Source organism: Protopterus annectens, chromosome 3.part0 (assembly GCF_019279795.1).
Source record: "Protopterus annectens isolate FY-2018-M chromosome 3.part0, PAN1.0, whole genome shotgun sequence".
Lineage (NCBI taxonomy): Eukaryota > Metazoa > Chordata > Ceratodontiformes > Protopteridae > Protopterus > Protopterus annectens.
In genome coordinates, this window is record NC_056731.1 from 1,933,170,050 (window position 1) to 1,933,191,095 (window position 21,046).

Sequence of the window (21,046 nt, forward strand, 5' to 3'; positions counted from 1 at the left end):
TCATAAGTGATAATTTAATAAAGATGTTTCTTGTTAAATAAGAAAATCTTTATATCACAAAAAAAGATCTTAACTCTTAAGTTGTTTTTGATATTCTGAGCCTTGGTGAAATAGACTGTTCTTTTGAACAATTTCCTTTAGAAGTGCTGTCTGGAACACATCTATGGACAACTGTCTAGGCACTACTATAAATACATTATTGTCTCTGAAAGCATTACAGACACTGTCTCTGCATTCCACATAGTCATTGTGAGACATGATGATTTTGAACTTAAACTCCCTTTTCACTTTTTGCAGTTTCTGCCCACCATACAAACAACGGATATTCTTGACTGCTCATACTTCTTTAAAAGAACAACTCACTGGAGCCCAGTTGTATTCTCACTCCATTCCTTGCTATTATAGTGAAGTTTGAGTGCATTCAAAGGAGTACCTAGTGTAGGGCAAATGTGGGGCAGCCATCCTGGGAAGCAGGATCAGCAGATCTTGGCCAGTCTTCACTTCATAAAAAATAGTTGGCTACCTCTCTGTCTGGACTGGTTTTGTTTCAGTCATTGTTGCATTTTTGCTTTGAATCTCACATTAGTAAACATTTAGATAAAGGAATTTGACAATTTGAGTTGGTGCTTTTCAGTCAGCACCATGAAGTGAAGTATTTCTGTATTACAGTATAGCAAGGTGTCTTTTTTATCTGTAATCAGTGAGTGGGCTGACAGTAGACCAACAAATCCCTGTACAGCTAAGTAGCAATCCAATTATTCAAAAAAAACTTTTGAGTTCCATCCTTGTGTATTTTGTACCATTGATTGTTGTAGCTTTCATTGGTATTAATCACACATTTGATTGTAGCATCTGTTAAATTCAAAAACTCACACAGCTGAAAATAGTGTAACTCTAATATATGCATTTTTGATATTGAAATAACATCTGTTTCAGCTTTACTCCTTTGACTCCTTGGAACCAGTTAAGGAATTGGCTTTTCTTTTGGATTGTTATGGTGGTAAGCACTCCACACAACAGAGTTTTGAATTTCTTTTTCTCATTGTACAGTTGTACTTGGCCAAATAAGGCATAACAGGCTCTTTCTTCACACTTCATTTTTCCTACGAGACTTATTTATTTCTTGCTAGTATTTCTTCTGATATGGTACCTGCACTTTGTCAGCCTCAAGCATCAAGCTTTGTATGGAAATTATAGATTCCTAGATATTCCAAGGCCACTGAGTCTCATAACCATTCTTATCTTAGCAGCACCCTCCATGGCACTGCATATCTTTTCTTCAGGAGGCCCATACCAGTGAGTCCAGGAGTACTTTTGTAGATGTTCTTCGTGTTTCACTGTTGCAGTCATTACATTTGGGTAATCTGCTGGCAGGTTGCCCTCAGTCGGCATGAATTCCAAAGTCTTGGGTCCTGCATCGGTTGCTGTCTTCTCTTCCATGACGTCAGGTCGTCAGGGGTATAAAACATGCAGCTGACACCATTTTCTTTAGTCTTTCTTGCTGCACGGTGCCCGAAGCAGAAGCATTTCGCAAGTGCTGGTCGGCCGACTACTGAAATATTCGAGTTTGAGTTTCAGAACCAAAGTCTTCACTAAAGCTAAGTACCCCGTTGGGGAAACTTTTTTCTTGTGTTTTACTGATGTCAGAAAAAGTTAATAATTGTATTACTTGTGGGAAGCAAATACCTCATAAGGATTTCCATTTATACTGTATTCCTTGCCTAGGCCCTGATCACAACGTGCCTGGCTGTTGGTTTTGTGCTAGATTTAACCAACGCACTATTAAACGTCGGTATATTTTTGCAAGGAAGTATTTTTGAAACAGATTTAACTACCCAGAAATGTCGTCGGATAGCAATCCGACTACCGGAGTACATAAAAAGCGCAAAGAAAAGGGCAGAGAAAGTTAGTCGAGATCCAAAACCAACAACGAAGCTTCTCCTAAGACAGTCGCCGGTTCGCCGGTACTCAGTGAGGCGCCTTCGCAGCCCCTGATACCCGCTACCTTCGAGTCGCAGGCCTCTACCGACACCCATGTGGAGTCCAGCATGCCGCAAGATACTCAAGGTATTGGATCGATGGATGTATCTCCGTCGGATGGGTCCGGAGCTGCTGAGTAGGCACCGGCTTCTGAGAGTGTATTCAGACGTCAGCATTTGTACATCAAACCGACAACAGCGGCAAAACCAAAGACAAAAGCAACTTCTAAACCTAAAAAAATGACGCATGAGCCACGTGCACAGGCCTCTAAGCCTAAAAAACAGATGATCAAAATGGCTGAAGACCTTATTACCTTGATCAGGGTTACCCATCCCCCTCCAGATAAGAGGCTTAGGCAAGACATTGATTATGAATCTTCAGATCAGGTTTCTATTTCTTCTGATTCCTCTTCTGATCTGGAATTATCTATACCTCCCTATGAGGATTCTGATGCTGAGGAGTCTATTCCATCTGCATCTCCTCCTGAGGATTATTCATTTGGAGAAACCTTGCATACTTTGAGGGAGCATTTTCACTGGGAGAGTCAAGACTTCTCAGAATCAAAAAAGAGGCTCAGGGATTTCCTTCTTCTCCCTCAGCACAAGCCTTTAGCCATTCCCCCTGTTTTAGACATTGTGGATAATGTGTTTTTGGAGTCAAGCTTTACCCCTGACTCCTTACCTCCGGCTTCCAGTAATCCTGACGGATATTACAGAGTCCCCGACTCACATAAATATTTATTTAGAAACCCTGCTGCTGATCCTGAAACTATTTCACAGGGTCCAAAGGGAGTTAAGGCCTCAACAGCAAAAAACCCTACCCCCTCTGACAGAGATTTTAGGGCACTGGACAGATGGGGAAAAAAGGTTTATAGATCTGCAACCTTAGCAATCAGAGCCTTAAATTGTCAATTTCATATGATTAAGTTCCAGCAACATTTTATGGGATTGCTGAAACAGAAAATTATGTTGATTTCAGAATGTGCAGAAAATAAAGAATTGCAGGAATTATTGCATGCAGCTGAACAAGTTGGAGAGCATACTTTGCAAATGTGGTTTTGATTCTTTAGAGGTCTCCTGCAGGGCCGCAGTTACTGGATCTGTGATTAGGAGGCATGCCTGGTTAAAGGAACAAAATTTGCCTGATCATGTTAAAGCTAAATTGCTAGATGCACCTTTACAGCATGATTCTCTGTTTGGTATTAAGGCAGAAGAGGTTTTACAGAAAATGGAAGACAAAGCTAAGTCTATGCAAACTGTTAAAAGAATTCTTACAAGTGCAGCCACCAAGATTCAGTAGACACTGGCCTACAAAAAATTGGTCCTTTCCTGTGTCAGACAGAGCTCAAAGGGGCAAATCCAGACGCCCTAAGGGTTCCAGGTACCAGGCTCAAGACTCATACAGGTCAAAGCAATGGGGCGCATCCACCTCCAAATCTGGAGGAGATGAAGTGCAAGCCTACAGAAAGCAATCCCAATGACTTCCCTCTGCCTACACCAAGCACTTATCTTTTGGCAGCACCCATAGAGGGAAAATTAGCACTTTTTGCTCAAAATTGGCAGTTAATAACCCAGGACAAGTGGGTACTAAACATCATATCACAGAGATACAGATTCCATTTCCACACTCTGCCAATGACAAATGGTTGGCCAGATCTGCCAAAAAATCAATGGGCAGAGGCACAGAAACAGGTTACGTCCCTCATGGATATGGGAGCCATTCAGACAGTACCAGAACAGGAAAAAGGACAAAGTTTTTACTCAAGACTGTTCTTGGTACCCAGAAAGGACAAGGCCTGGCGGCCAATACTGGATTTATTGATTTTGAACACATACCTGGACATTCCAAAATTCAAAATGCTCACTTTGCAGCAGCTTCTGCCCTTGCTGGGCAAGAATGCTTGGCTGGTGACTTTAGACCTAAAAGAGGCATACCTGCATGTCCCAATAAGATACCTCAGATTCAAGGATGGCTTAATGCATTACCAATTCTCTGCACTGCCCTTTGGCTAATCTACTGCGCCCAGGGTCTTTACAAAGTGCGTGGCACCAGTAATTGCATTTTGCAGACAAAGAAGTATTCAAATATATCTTTACTTTGACGACTGTCTCATTCAAGCAGAGAACAAGGACACTCTTCTACGACACCTGGCATTTGTGAAAAGGCTTCTAACATGCCTAGGGTACACAGTAAACGAAAAGAAATCACAACTGGTACCCTCTCAAAAGATAACTTTCCTGGGTGCAAGCTTGAATACAACTGCCCAGATGGCTTACCTCACGCCAGACAAACAAAGGCAACTGACTACTTACTTCAAACTGATGTCAACAAAAACCCAGTCTTCTGCAAGACAAATTCTGCAGGCTGTGGGCTTCATGGCATCCTGTATCCTACTAATTCCATATGCAAGACTGCATATGAGGAAACTTCAATGGTACCTAAAAAGTTTATGGAGTCAACATTCACACAGTCTGGAAACAATGATTCCTCTCATTCCCTGCCTGCAACAGGAGTTTCTATGGTGGGCAAAGGCCTGTCACCAAAACATGGGACAGCCCTTCACTCTACCCCCTGCCAGCCAAACCTTAACAACAGACGCATCAGATTATGCCTGGGGGACCCACATGGCATATGGGCACCAAATCAAATGCATCTACATATCAACCAGAAAGATGCTAGCTGTTCAAAATGCCCTAACAGCCTTCAAGGACTTACTTCATCCAGGACAACTACTGATAAAGACGGACAACATCACAGTCATGTGGTATATAAACAAGCAAGGGGCACACACTCACACCCCCTTTGCAGATTAGCCATGGCACTGTGGGACACAGCTTTGACCTACCAAATACATCTTCAAGCTCAATTCCTGCCAGGAAACCAAAACATTTTGGCAGACGATTTAAGCAGAAACCTTATGGATCCTCACGAGTGGCAACTAAATCCACAAGTCTTCAGCATGATAACAGAGAAATGGGGGAGCCTAGACATAGATCTATTTGCCTCTCCTCAAAATTATCAACTGAAGATTCTGCACAAGGACTTATCACAGACAAGCATGGAAAGTGGCTGCCCTATCCTTCAGTTAGAAACACCTATCAGTTTATGCCTTTCCTCCTCTGCCTCTTCTACCCAAGGTCCTCCTAAAAGTCAGACAAGAGAAGCCAAAGATAGGTTCATAGGTTGGTACTAGGCTATCAGCCCTAGGGCCTATACAAGCCTAGCCATAACAATTCCCTGGCTATTTCTTCCCACATTATTTACTTTCCTGGACCCCTGTCTAGCAGGGCGACTGACGTGATCCCTGGGGTGAATTTCCTTTCTCCCATCCAATCGTCAAGGTTCCTCTTGAAGAGGTCCAAAGAGGCACTCTGCTTGACATGTATGGGCAATCTATTCCAGAGTCTGGGGAGTCTCTGGGTCAGGAACCTATCCCTCCAGCATGTTTTGTTTATTGTGATGACAAGGTTTAGATCCCTGAGCGTGTAGCTCTGAGGGATTGGGATTTCTTAAGTGTAGCATGTCCAACAGCTCTGGGTTTGACATGGCCTTGTATGTTAAGCAGAGATCGCCTCTGAGTAGACGATATGCCACAGAGTATAGCTGGAGTTTTTAAGGCGGTCAGCGTAGGGCATCTGCTTTAGGCCTGTGATTCTTTTAGTGAGGTATTTCTGAGGCCTTTCCAGTTGTTGCAGATGTCTTGAGAGGTACATACCAAATGGGGCGTTGTATTCTATAATGGGTCTAATGAGGGATGAGTACAGTGGGACAATGACCTCCTTTTTCTGGATGAAAAGCCCTTCGTGATGAGGTGTGCCACATAGAAGGATTTCCTGACTGTTGTGGTGATGTGGTTATCGAAGGTGAGACCACTGTCCAACTGTGTCCCTAAGTCTCTTATCACACTTTCTGTGTTTAGTGTATTGCCACCTATATGGTAATTCATGGATACATGTTTTTCCCAAAGGGATAACAATACATTTCTTGGCATTGAGCTTGAGCCCATGGCTCTGGCACCAAGCATCTGTTTCTGTAAGGCCTTTTGTAGAGTATCCACATCATTTGGGGATTCAATAATGGCTCCCAGTTTGCAGTCATCTGCAAACTTTGTTAGCCAGAGTCCCTTAGAAGTAGATGCCAAACAAGAGCGGCCCCAGGACTGAACCCTGAGGTACTCCACTTGTCACTTGTCTGGAGCTGGATTTGGAGTCGGCTACTTTTACAGTGTGGGTTCTATCAGTAAGCCATTTAGCAACCCATTGGGTGACATAGGGATTAATACCCAACTTAGTAAGTTTATCTATGATTCCAGAGTGGGGATGGTGTCAAAGGCCTTGGCAAGGTCTAGATAGGCTGTGTGGACCACCTTACCCTTGTCCATGGCTCTGGAGACTGATTCAAAGAAGTCAATCAGGTTCAGGAGACAAGATCGGCCCTTCACAAACCCAAACTGGGTGGGGTCCAGTGTTTGAAGGTTGCCAATGTCTTTGTTTATAAGTTCCATGATAATACGCTCCATGGCCTTGCAGATAAGGCTTGTCAGACTGATGGGACGGTAGTTTCCAGGATCCAAGGTGGATCCCCCCTTGTGGATTGGGATAACTGTAGCTCTGCGCCACTCAGTGGGCACGAAACCTGAGGTGAGGCTATGATTAAACATGACACTTAGGTGAGGTGCCAGTTCATATTGTAGTTCATGTAGTACACAGCCCGGGATGTCATCTGGTCCCATGGATGCTGTATGATATAAGATGATATTAATTGCTCCAGACTGGCCCCGCCAATACTGGTACCCAGTCCTAAGGAACTTGTCTCAATACCCAGCTTGGACCTTGCCTCAAAAACCACAACTACTGTCCCAGCAAAACAATCCGATCCTGCACAATCAATTACAGACTCTGAACCTGGCAGCATGGCTAATCCTGTAATCATACAAACGACACCTCTCAGTAAAGCTGTGATGGATGTCATTTTGGAAGCCAGAAGGCCTAGTACTAGAAAATCTTATGCTGACAAATGGAAGAGATTCTGTGCTTGGAATCAAGCCCAAGGAACTGATACAGCAGAACCACATATTCCTCAAATATTACAATACTTAACTGAGATGCTTGACAGAGGCCTATCTTTCTCATCAATCAAAATCCATGCCTCTGCCATTTTGGCTCATTACAATGCAGAGCCACCAATCTTTTCTCATCCTTTACTAAAGCAGTATCTTAGAGGAGCCAAAAATGTAAGGCCTCCTAGAAGATCACCATTACCTGCATGGGACCTCAATTATGTGTTGGAAAAGCTCACCCTGCCTCCATTTGAACCAGCTGCTACCGCTGATGTAAAGTTCTTATCATGGGAGACAGCTCTGCAATTACTTCAGCAAGAAGAGTTTCAGAGCTACAGGCCCTCATGGCTGTAGAGCCTTTTATCATATTTTACCCAGACAGGGTGTCTCTGAGGACAAATCTTACTTTTATGCATAAGGTCATTTCCAGTGTAGCTCTTAACCAAACAATTCATCTGCCAACTTTTTATCCAAATCCGCAGAACAAAGGGGAGAGAATTCTGCATTCCTTGGACGTACACAGACAGCTAAGATTCTACTTGAGCAGGACTAAAGCTCTAAGAAAAACTGAGCAATTACTAGTGTCATATGCCGCAGGATCAAAAGGAAAGGCTATTTCAAAGCAGACAATTTCAAAGTGGATAAGCCATTGCATCCATTTCTGCTACTTACACCATGGCAAACCTGTGCCAAAGGGCATTAGGTCTCACTCCACCAGAGCTGCAGCTACTTCAGCAGCCTTTCTCAGAGGAGTACCGACCAAGGACATTCTAGAGGCTGCTACTTGGAGTTCTGTTCACACCTTTACTACGCATTACCATTCGCTTCTCTACTATAAGTCCAGAGCAGGCATTGCCACTGCAGTGCTGCAGGGCCTTATAGCCTCATCTAATGCTGTTTAGCTCCAGCCTCCCAACCATAGCTTTGGGATTCTACCCAAATGTAATGACTGCAGCAGTGAAACATGAAGAACATAGTACAGTTGTGTACACTTACCATAAATGTAGATGTTCAAGTGTATTTACTGTTGCAGTCCAGGTTGCCCTCCTACCATCCCCCTGTCATTCTACAGTTTATCTTTCCTTATCTATCTTCTACAACCTATGTGGTGTATTTGCTTGTAGATGAAGGTAACATTTATATCGATGCATGTATATATATAAATATATATAATATTGCTACCTTTTTTGGGGCACCTGACATCAGGGGCAAGAAAAACTAAAGAAAATGGCGTCGGTTGCATGTTTTATACCCCTGACGACCTGACGTCATGGAAGAGAAAACAGCAACCGATGCAGGACCCAAGACTTGGAATTAAGGCCAACTGAGAGCAACCTGCCAGCAGATTACCCAAATGTAATGACTGCAACAGTGAATACACTCGAACATCTACATTTATGGTAAGTGTACACAACTGTACTATACCCATCCATTTATCTAGTTTGTTTAAATGAGGACAGTAAATTGCACTGCATAACATACAGAGGAGGTTTATTCCCGTGGTTAGGGAGATGGTTACTCTTTAAATAAAAACTGAGGCTGTATCTCTTTCTCTGTCAATTTTCTAATCTCTCCAACATCTCATACCATTTTCCAAGTATTTGCATGTCAGGATCATTCTCAGTCTTCTTCTTTCGGCTTTTCCCGGTTAGGGGTCACCACAGCAGATCAGATGTCCACTCATGATTGGCAGTGGAGTTTTACGGTGTCGAGTTGCCAGCCCGGCACCCAATCTTCCACAGAAGGCACACACACGCAGTCACACCTAGGGCCAATTTAGAGTGTCCAATCCACCTACATTCTCAGTATGTTGTTGAAATTACTTAAGCATCTTTTCTGTCATAGGCAAGTGTGAATTTACCTGTTTAACTTCTTGTTATCTTGCAAGTCATCTTGCTACTGTAGTAAATATGAGTGACTCAGCATATTAGCTCTATGCATTTCTGTTCCTGGCATGTACTTCAAAACTAAATCATCCTTCTGTAATCACAATATTAGATACTTTTCTTGTGTTCTAAGGATTATCCTCATACTGGAAACATGGTGTTCTCTGGCTGTACATTTCTAATTGGTACAGTTGGAGGTCAAAAAAGAACTGAAGATGACCAGCCATATATTCAGTCTTTATACAAGGTGCAAAGCTTTTGGGGTGGGGGTATCAGTTATGCATAATCTGAAAGTCTGCTCAGACATAGACCTTGGCCTGTGGCTGAGTTCCCTGATGTAGTAACTGCAGGAATTACCACATTTGAACATCTACAGTTATGGTAAGTTGACCACACAACTGTACTGTATTGAGCAATGCTGCCAACCATGAAAAAAAATTACAAGTTATCTTAATTTTTTTTTTGCATCACCAAGATCAGAAATGGCGTCTGAGTCTGAAACATAGTCATAACTGATTGACTTGGTAGCCACACTACCTGAATGATGACTGAATGCTGTGAAATGGTAATATTTTCCATGATTACTGAATTCTTGCAGATGGACGTGTGCTTGTTTTTAGATATGTAGAACTGCAGTGAGACATTTCTGCACTAAACAGTATCTTAATATATGTTGTCTTACAGTTCAGGGGTAGGGCGGACCGGTGTCTTCTGTTTGATGTATGCAGCCATGCAAGAGGTAGAGGCTGGAAATGCAGTGCCTGACTTGACTGTATTGGTGAGGAAGATGAGGCAGCAGAGGAAGCATATGTTACAAGAAAAGGTAAGACAGTAATGTTAGGAGTTGTTTATTACACAGTCAAGCAATGTTTTGAGATTGTAACTTACATGTAATGGTATATAGAGTAATATATCATTATGTGATATAGAGAAAAATATTAAATTGCATGTGATTTTAAAATTAAAATTTAAAAAACTTCCAAGATTGTTTTCCTTGAGTTAAAAAAATTACAGTTATCAAACAGCTGGTGGTCTTGAATTGCTTGTTTCCCTGTGTATTTGAAAGCTACAGAAGCTATGCTAGCCTAACTGTATCTACACTCGAGCAATTGTCATTCTGTCTCATGCTTTCCTGGACTCTTACTGTTTTTAAACTTCTCCAACTTCATCAGGAAAGCTCTCACTTGCATCTCGCCTGCTTTGTGAAAAGCAGTACTTACATTACTATGTAACTGTCTTTTCAAGTTCTGTTTCTCTTGTTTCATTTCTTTTCTTAAATATCTGACAGTGATAGCTCAGTTTCCTGGCAGGACTTGAGAAGTTGAATTTATAGGTGTTTAGTTTTTTCACATAACTTGTTTGTTGCATTTTAGTTTGTAAATAAACCACACAACTTTTCAAGTATGTGATGCCAAAGATTGTGAATATTCTTGCAGTTCAAAATGCAGGTATTGAGTGTTTATACTTTCAGGTGTTTACTTTCTTAGTAAATAACTTAAATTGTAAATTAATTTGCAGACAGTTTCAATGATAAAGCCTTCATCGATCACTCCTCAATGCACAGTAATCAGCAAATAAAAAAAATAAATCAGTCACTTAAGTTAAATAGAGGGTAATCAGTTGGTATTTAACCAAGGCAGAGACTCTACCTTGTGATGTTTGTGTTAGCTTTGATCCTAGAACTTTGACAAATAGGAAAAGCAAATTTGATTCTAAAGATTTGCTACCAGGGAATCCTCATCTGAGGATAAACATAAGAAAAAGTAAAAATGTAAAGAGAGTGAAGAGGTTCTTTCTACCTGTTCTTTCAGCGTCTCTCCCATTCCTGTGTGAAAGGATTAGGATAATTAATAGTTCTAGTAGAACTTCTATACAAATTCAGAGACAAGATTAATTCAAAATCTGGTGTTGCTCAAGCCGAGGGTTCTGTTCTTTGCGAGGCTCACAGGATGGCAAAGTAGCTTTTCTTCACTCTCAGAGCCTGAACTTTGTATAATCCTTCCTTCCAGGCCTCATTCTATCTTGGCAACATGGTCTGCTCTTTTTTTTTTTGTTAAATGCTGAGAGGTAGAGGAAGAAGAGAGCTTCAGTTAGGGTCAGGATAGAGATGGGTGTAATTTTTCCTCTTGTGGTTGTAGGGTAGCTAGAGAGACTTCTACTGTCCCTTACAATTCTCATAGCCTTCTCACCAGTTCCTGGTCTGAAGCCAGTAGATATGAAGCCAGTGATTTTTTTTTTTTTGCTGCAGGAGCCTTCATCAGCAATGATTTATCAACATTATTGGGGGGGGGGGCATCAATGTGTGTTACATTTGCAACAACTTGTTTGCGCCATCCATTTTTTAGGGTCAGGAATGTTGACATCAAGGCAACAATCCTGACTTCTGCTGTATAACTCTATGAGCTGTTCATAAAATCAACATTATGCGAGTTTGACCCTTAGGACACAAGGTCACTTGGACTGAGTTTGGTAGTGTGGAGCACACCTATGCTAACACCAGTGAAAGGAGGATTTGCATTGACATTGTCAACACCTTTAATGATTTCCATTTTCTGGATTTGGCCAGGGACCCTCTGCATCCACACTGACCCTGTGGGTTCTGTCACTAGCCAGTTTGCAACCCATCTTGTGATGTATGGGTTAACATTTAAGCTGATGAGTTTTTCAATGATACCCGAGTGGGGTATTGTATCAAAGGCCTTCGCCAGATCGAGGTAGGCTGTATGGACTGCCTTTCCCTCATCAATGGCTTTGGTGTCTGTTTCGAAAAAGTCAACCAAGTTTAGAAGGCATGATCTGCCTTTGACAAAGCCAAACTGGGATGGATCCAAAGTCTGCAAATTTTCTATGTCTTTATTTATGAGGTCCATTATGATCCTCTCCATGGCTTTGCAGATAAGGCTTGTCAAGCTAATGGGCCGGTAATTTCCAGGGTCGGTGGAGGCACCGCTTTGTGAAGTGGGACCACAGTTGCAGTGCACCACTCCTGGAGTACGTATCCAGAGGTAAGACTATGATTAAACAGCTGTCCTAGCTGTGGGTTTAATTCCTCGTTGAGTTCGTGGAGCACACAGCCGGGGACACCATCAGGTCCCATGGATGCTGTGTTTTTGCTTTGGAGAGAGCAGTTCTCACTTGGGCGTTGGAGATGTTTGGGGGCTGCAATCGCTTGGTATAGATATCTCTCCTTTTGGGAGAAGTTTGCACTGAACCTGACAGCCAGTATGTTGGCAATGTCTGTAGGATCAGAAATCTTCACATCATTTTTGAACTAGTTCTGAGCATATCTGGGACTTTCCTCCCAGGTTTCTAACATAGCTAAAGAAGGCCTTATGATTGTCTTTTGAGTCTTTAGCTATTTTTCTCTCAAAATTTGCTTTGGATGATTTTATGAGAGCTCTTAGTTTTTACTTATAGTGATCAAGGGTGTCTTACCTTTTAAGGATTTTGCTCTATCTTGTAGCAGCTTCCTCCTTTGTTGTAGAGTTTGTTTATGGCTGGGGTCCACCAGAGGACGCTTGCCTTGGTACAAAGAGTCTTTGTTTTGCTTGGGATTGCCTTATCCATGCAGTCCTGCAGGTGCTGGTAGAAGGCATTTGTAAGTGATTCAGCTTGAGTACTGTTTTCCGTCGGCTCTGGGGCCTTAAAGGAGACCACACACTAGTCTTTAGAAGTGTGAAGTCGGCTTTCGAGAAGTTCTTTACTGTGGTCTTTTTATTTCAGGTGGGGTGGGATGAGGACCTCCAGCGAGATTAGTTTGTGATCTGATCTCACCAGTGAGGGGTATACTTCGGTGTTGAACATTGTGCTCCCATGTTCGTGATGATGAGATCAAGTATGTTTTCTCCTCTTGTGGGATGGTGACTAGTTGTTCCATGGCATTTGAGTTTATGAATTCCAGGAACTTTTGGGCTAGGGTGTTTGGGCTTGAGTAGTGTTCCCAGTCTATATTAGGGTAATTGAAGTCACCTAGTATGATGGTGTTTGGTGATACATTTATCCCTCTAGTGTTTTCAGGAAGGCCATGTGAGGTTCCTGAGTTTGTGAGGGTGGCCTGTAACATGCTACAATTTGCAGAGCAGTCTTGCCTATGGTTAATTGCACCTGGATGGTCTCCGATGCATCGTCGTTGCCACCAGTCTTGAGGTGTGGGTGTCTTTGATGAATATGGATACCCCCTCCTTTCTTGGTATTGTCCGGATTTTGGGGCCGGAACGCATGATAAGAGGTAAAACCTGATAGTGCTGGGGTGCTCTCAGGAGCCTTGAACCAGGTTTCTGTCACTGCACAGACATCGATGTTCTCCATACTGAGAAGGGCCTCGAGGCGTGCATTTTGAGATTTAGACTTCTGGCATTGAGCAGCATTACCCTTAGTTTTTTCCTTTTTGTGTTCTAGGGTGGTAGGTTTAGAATTTGAGCCTTGCCTAAAAGGCACTATGGGGGTGGCAAGAGCCTTTGCCAATATCCGGAATCCCAGGGTGACAGGTGCAAGCCGTCCCTTGCGAAGCAGCGTGGCTTGTCCAGCATGTCATCCCAGGCAGACAGACATTGATCCCCTTTGAATGACACCAGAGTTTAAGCCAATTGTTAAAGCTGATCATCTTATCTCTGTATTGTGGCATCATTCTTGGTGAAGGTAGGATACTGCTCAAGGTCAGGGTCATACCTGCCTGGGCCATATAATCAGAGAGCTCCTCAATGTCTCTTTTCATGTAGTCCAAGGAGGTGCGTCTCAGGTCGTTTACACCAGCGTGGACAATGACTGAGTCATATTTGTACCTGCTGTTGAGAGACTGGAGTGCTTGCGTTATGTGGCGGATTCTAGCGCCCGACAGGCAGCTTACTGTGACCTTCTCCTTACTCAGTCTGGTGAGCGGACGCCAGTGTGTCTGACTATGGAGTCACCAATGACTAGTGTGTCTGGCATTGTGTTTGGCCTTAAGGGCTGTGACTGTTTGACACTCTGACTGTGAGGTCTATGTGTTGCAGGTGTTGTGTTCTGAGGTGGTGGTTGTTTGGGTGTCTGCTTTGGTGGCCTCTGCTGTTTTGGTAGATTTTTGATCAGAGCCGAGTATGTCTTTGTGTGTTTATGTGTATGATTTGAGGTTGTGATGGTACTATGTGAGACTGGGTCTATAGTGTGTGTGGTAACCTTCTCCTCCTGACTGGTCTTGCCAGTCCTATGTTGAGAGAGCTCAGCCTCCAGTTTGGCCGTATAGTTGCATCTCTCGCATGTATTTGTGTTTTGTGGGAGGAGGAGAGGGTTGTCAGTGTACATGAGGCAATTGTAACATTGCCTCAATATTCCCAGGTTCACCAGCTGAGCAGGAGAGGACACTAGCAACTGATCCTCGACATGCTAGAAGGACTAGGCAAAAACTTTAAAAGAGATTCGGGACGTGAGTGACCGAGAAATGGGGTTTGCCTTTTGGGGTGCTATCTATAAGAGTGCCGTATCAAGGTAATAAGTACTGTAGGAGCAAGTGCTAGGTTTAACAGATAGAGAAAAGTCTACTTGGAGTCAAGTAGAGATGATCTTTTAGGTATTAGAGAAAGTGCTAGTAACAGGGATGCTTAAAGGAAAGATTGAAAAGAATGCACTCTGCAGTGTGCACTAGAGAAGTTAGATATGAAAGTAGGTAACTTGAGTTTTACCTGTTTAAAAAGTTAAGGTTTAGTGGAGAGTTACTATTTTTAAAACAGCAAGATGGACTGAAAGGGGTGGTTACTTTTGTATTTTGGTACTATGAAATACTGTAGGATGGCCAATAAATTTAAATAATTGAAGGGGTGGGATTTCAAAAGTGATGGTTTTGTGATTACTCACATAAGCCAGTGAAAGTAGAGAGAAATGAGATATATGGTCAGATTAACATAAGAGGCGGGCAACTAGAAAGACAGTGGTAACTTAAATGGGTGGGAGGGAGGGGAAAAATTCTGCCTGACTCAGAACAGAGAGAGCTGTGGTCTCTTTTGAAGTTTTAATATGCTGTTAAACAGAATGCAAGCAAAACAAATCTTAATTTTTTTTTGCATCACCAAGATCAGAAATGGCGTCTGAGTCTGAAACATAGTCATAACTGATTGACTTGGTAGCCACACTACCTGAATGATGACTGAATGCTGTGAAATGGTAATATTTTCCATGATTACTGAATTCTTGCAGATGGACGTGTGCTTGTTTTTAGATATGTAGAACTGCAGTGAGACATTTCTGCACTAAACAGTATCTTAATATATGTTGTCTTACAGTTCAGGGGTAGGGCGGACCGGTGTCTTCTGTTTGATGTATGCAGCCATGCAAGAGGTAGAGGCTGGAAATGCAGTGCCTGATTTGACTGTATTGGTGAGGAAGATGAGGCAGCAGAGGAAGCATATGTTACAAGAAAAGGTAAGACAGTAATGTTAGGAGTTGTTTATTACACAGTCAAGCAATGTTTTGATATTGTAACTTACATGTAATGGTATATAGAGTAATATAGCATTATGTGATATAGAGAAAAATATTAAATTGCATGTGATTTTAAAATTAAAATTTAAAAAACTTCCAAGATTGTTTTCCTTGAGTTAAAAAAATTACAGTTATCAAACAGCTGGTGGTCTTGAATTGCTTGTTTCCCTGTGTATTTGAAAGCTACAGAAGCTATGCTAGCCTAACTGTATCTACACTCGAGCAATTGTCATTCTGTCTCATGCTTTCCTGGACTCTTACTGTTTTTAAACTTCTCCAACTTCATCAGGAAAGCTCTCACTTGCATCTCGCCTGCTTTGTGAAAAGCAGTACTTACATTACTATGTAACTGTCTTTTCAAGTTCTGTTTCTCTTGTTTCATTTCTTTTCTTAAATATCTGACAGTGATAGCTCAGTTTCCTGACAGGACTTGAGAAGTTGAATTTATAGGTGTTTAGTTTTTTCACATAACTTGTTTGTTGCATTTTAGTTTGTAAGTAAACCACACAACTTTTCAAGTATGTGATGCCAAAGATTGTGAATATTCTTGCAGTTCAAAATGCAGGTATTGAGTGTTTATACTTTCAGGTGTTTACTTTCTTAGTAAATAACTTAAATTGTAAATTAATTTGCAGACAGTTTCAATGATAAAGCCTTCATCGATCACTCCTCAATGCACAGTAATCAGCAAATAAAAAAAATAAATCAGTCACTTAAGTTAAATAGAGGGTAATCAGTTGGTATTTAACCAAGGCAGAGACTCTACCTTGTGATGTTTGTGTTAGCTTTGATCCTAGAACTTTGACAAATAGGAAAAGCAAATTTGATTCTAAAAGATTTGCTACCAGGGGAATCCTCATCTGAGGATAAACATAAGAAAAAGTAAAAATGTAAAGAGAGTGAAGAGGTTCTTTCTACCTGTTCTTTCAGCGTCTCTCCCATTCCTTTGTGAAAGGATTAGGATAATTAATAGTTCTAGTAGAACTTCTATACAAATTCAGAGACAAGATCAATTCAAAATCTGGTGTTGCTCAAGCCGAGGGTTCTGTTCTTTGCGAGGCTCACAGGATGGCAAAGTAGCTTTTCTTCACTCTCAGAGCCTGAACTTTGTATAATCCTTCCTTCCAGGCCTCATTCTATCTTGGCAACATGGTCTGCTCTTTTTTTTTTTTGTTAAATGCGGAGAGGTAGAGGAAGAAGAGAGCTTCAGTTAGGGTCAGGATAGAGATGGGTGTAATTTTTCCTCTTGTGGTTGTAGGGTAGCTAGAGAGACTTCTACTGTCTCTTACATTCTCATAGCCTTCTCACCAGTTCCTAGTCTGAAGCCAGTAGATATGAAGCCAGTGATTTTTTTTTTTTTTTGCTGCAGGAGCCTTCATCAGCAATGATTTATCAACATTATCTACAGTGATTGGGGGGGGGGGGGGCATCAATGTGTGTTACATTTGCAACAACTTGTTTGCGCCATCCATTTTTTAGGGTCAGGAATGTTGACATCAAGGCAACAATCCTGACTTCTGCTGTATAACTCTATGAGCTGTTCATAAAATCAACATTATGCGAGTTTGACCCTTAGGACACAAGGTCACTTGGACTGAGTTTGGTAGTGTGGAGCACACCTATGCTAACACCAGTGAAAGGAGGATTTGCATTGACATTGTCAACACCTTTAATGATTTCCATTTTCTGGATTTGGCCAGGGATCCTCTGCATCCACACTGAAGCATCTGAACAAAAGATTGACACAGCACATTCTGTTGAGTAAACATTCACAAGAGCCACTGTTGACAACAACCTCAGCAACAGGCACCAATTCTTCTGGCTCCTTAACCTCTCAGCCTTCTTGCAGGAAAGACCAATGAATAGAGGCCCAAATGTAGAATTGACAGTTTGTTCCAGTATAGTTTTTTTTCTTCTTTGATTCCTTCTATCAGAGTGTCCCAAAGAAGTGCTTGTACAAAAGGAAGCATATAGACTCCCTTTTTGAGTCTCCCAAGTCCCGATACAAATGCAACTGATGTAGAGGAATCTTCACCTCCCCTTTTGATGACCCCATGTTTGGGAAAGTCCTTGAAATGCTGTGTAGAGGAAGTTAAGGCCCGTAGACCCAGTCTTTTCATTACCATTGAGGGAGTTCCTCAGACTGAGTCACATGGTATACTTCATCTTAATGGTGTCACTTGTCTGCCTAAACATGAGGAAGCTTCAATGGTACTTAAGAAACAGATAGTGTCAACATATTCATTCCCTAGAGACCACTGCCCAGCTTCTCCTTGGCAACCTTCTGTGTTCTAACGATCCAGCCAAACCACAAGATACCCTTCAAAGCACTCTACCCAATTACCCTCTCACTAGATTCCTTGATCCTAGGTAGTAGGACACATGGGAACATTCCAGGCTCAGGGGGCACATAATGGTAAGATAATGGAAAAAAACACAAACTTGAAAGAGGTGATGGTGGCCATTCCAGTTTGTCAAGACCTTCAGACACCTTTTCATGGAAGCAGTCATCCAAATAACAGACAGCACCACAGTGATGTAGTACATAAACATTTTATGCAAGCTGGTTTGCAAGCCTGGGAATAGCTCAAGAGAATCCCATCTCAACAAAATGTTCTGGCAAACAGGCTGAGCAAGTCTTAAGTAGACCCCCCCCCCACAAATGGATGCTGGCCAAGAGATGTATTTTTGGATCTGGCCAGGATGTGGGATGTAATAGAAATAGACCCATTTGCTAGTCCTCTGAACAGGCAGCTGAGGTAGTTCTGCTGCAGGGCAGCAACTTGAGGAGTCTGGAGATTTGATGCATTTTTCCTGAAGTGGGCAGGTCTGTTTCTTTATGCATTCCCTCCTTTACCCTTTTTAAAAACATCATTAAGTCACATTTTAAGCAGTGACATAAGTACACATATATTAATGGAAAAGAAAAAAAAGTAACATTTTTCTTATTTTCATAAAGTATACGTATGTTTCTTTTTAACAGTTGTCATTCACTCCCGCATTGCATAAATTGCTCAATTCCTGCTTTGCCTTAAACCTTACCTCCTCCTCCTGAACATTATTCTGCATGGAATCTTACTAGCTAAATGAAAAAGATTTTCTGTCTGGTGCTACTCCAGGAAACTAGAAGTAAATAATGCAAAAACGACTTTAGTACTGTATATCTGTCAGACCTTTACAAATTTGGCTTAGCTTATGTTAACTGTCAATGCTTCCTCAATTTTGGGCTGTCTAACTATGAACCCACCCTTGTACTCCAGTGTTAAACAGTTCATACAGGGGTCCTCCATCTTCAACCACAAAAAAAAAAAAGGTTGATCCAACAGGGGATCTTAACTCTGTTATAGAATAATTGAGCTGGCTCTGTTTGAACCAGCTGCTTCAGCTCCTCTCCTATTTCTGTCTTGGAAGACACATTTTCTGGTGGTTATTATTTTTGCTACAAGAGTCTCTGAGCTCCAGGCTATGATGTGCAAAGAGCCTTTCCAATTGTTCCAGTAGGATAGGGTTTTTATTCATAGTAACCCATTTTTCATGCCTAAAGTGGTTTCTGAGCGGTCTCTTAACAAATCATTCCCCTGCCATTTTTCTTTCCAGACCATTATACCAGAGGAGAAAGGACCCTTCATTCTCTTGACATGCATAGACAGCTGAGATTTTATTTTCATAAGAGTAAAGAACTCAAAGACTGATCAACTATTTGTCTCCTGCAAGAACAGTAGAACAGATTCTGAGGCTGAGGGCACATTCGAGGCTAGGGTTGAATGACCACATTTCGATTAAACCCACTTTAGAAGCACAGAGGTTGAAAAGATAATTGTACTGGATATGCATATAATATAGTTTTGTGTATTTTTAGTTGTTCTATATGTAGTTTGGGTGTAACATTTTATTTTTTATAGATTATTATAAAGTGTTTTCCTGTATTTTATATGTATACGTTTTTTGAAATATTGCTTAGAGTGTAGTCATGCTGCTTCTAGAATTTGGTCACTATGTAGTTAACAGGGAAGTGATGTGTTGCTTAGCGACATAGAAATGCACATTGTTCCTATTGGATGATTAGATTTAAGAGGAAGAAATAAACATGGAGTATTTCATGGTGTGCTAAGATCTGATGAAGCAACAGTGTTTGTGAAAGCGCTTATCGAAATAAAATTACCCTTTGGTTTTATGACATGGTGGTTTCTTATAGCCTGTTTCTGCTGTGTGAAGTTTGGATTTTATACATTTTGTCTCCTTTGCAAAATGCGGAAACAAGTAAACAGGCCCTTTCTAAATGGCTTGCTGACTGGTTTGCTATTAGCTTTATGACCAAAAAGTACAATATAAGAACATATTAGAGCCCACTCCATTAGAACCATTGCTGTCACCACAGCATTCCTTAGAAGCGGTAATCACTCAGGCTGTACTTGAAGCAGCAACTTGGACTTCTGCTCATACTTTTTCTAGACACTACAACTTAGGGATACCCCCCAGGGCCATGGCATGATTCACCTCTGCTGTCCTGCAAAATGTTGTCTCTTGTTCTTATTCTTCCATCCTCCCTGTTTCAATATGTGCTGGGAGCCTTCCCTAAAGTAAAGAATCCCAACAGTGAGTACTATGAGCATAGCACAGTTGTCTTAGGAACTTAATAGGGATGTTAAAATGGATTCAGTATTGCAGTCCAGCCTCCCACCCATCTACCTCTTCTTTTTTTTTTTTTTTTTTTTTATATCTCCACCTTCACCTGTTTTCTTTACTTGTCAATGTGGATTGGGGTGCATCCTTTACCTTTTCATTTCCTCTCACTTCCCTACCAGGATCCCCTCCTCCTTTTATTTTTATCTGCTTTATGGAGATTGTGGATGTCTGAGGAAGACCTGGGCTACATAAAGTGCTTACCTTCTAGTCCACTGGGACTTTAGTGCTAAGACAAGAACTGTAGATGGCATCAGTCAGCATATCTCTTACACCACTGCTGTCCTTGTATCCTGGGGGTGAGGGCTTAAAGCCCTGGGAGAAGGTAAAGCTCTGGAAGTTGGACCAACCAACTGAGGTACTTGCTGTCAGTAATGTCAAAAATAAGGACTGCAGCACTGAATCTATTTGAACATCTGCATTTATGGTAACCTGTACAGCTGTACTTTTCTAATATGCTAGCATTCATTAATGCCAGCTGGTGCTATTTTACCCTTGCAGCAAGAAATGTCGGTCATCAACACGGGTCTATATTACTTGATCGAAGAGTCAGTTCATCGAATGGCATTTTACAGCGAAAGTGCTGTTCAGCAAACTGTATTAGTGAGATCATGGTACAGTGAAGATCGGAATATTTGAACTTTCCTCACTGTAGTGCGATCTCGGAGTTGGTATATATAATTAGAAGGGGGGTGTGGGAGGCGCAGCCCACCACAATACCGAGTTTGAGGTCTGGCATTTTTGACCTTTAGGCCCTTCAACATTTAGACTATTCTGTGTTCTAATATAGACCCCATCAACAGTAACTGAAAACACTGACTTGTAGGTAGTCATAGTGCAAAATAGGCACCTGTTCTATTTTGTTGGATTTCTAGTAGACTGTTTAATGCCACACATGTTCTTTCTGTGGCTGTCAATACATTTTTTACATGGATCCTCCTTCAACCATCAGTCCTCTCATTTGGTGTGTTCATTCCTCTGGGTT

General features: G+C 41.7%; 1 protein-coding gene across 1 annotated transcript in view; it reads left to right on the forward strand.

The window, feature by feature from the left end:
• PTPN23 (protein tyrosine phosphatase non-receptor type 23) overlaps positions 1–21,046 on the forward strand; it is a 1,983,393-nt gene that overhangs the window by 1,868,956 nt on the left and 93,391 nt on the right. The window contains exon 23 of the mRNA XM_044066015.1: positions 9,610–9,748. Within this exon, the coding sequence (XP_043921950.1) occupies positions 9,610–9,748 (139 nt within the window). The remainder of the gene's footprint in view (positions 1–9,609; positions 9,749–21,046) is intronic.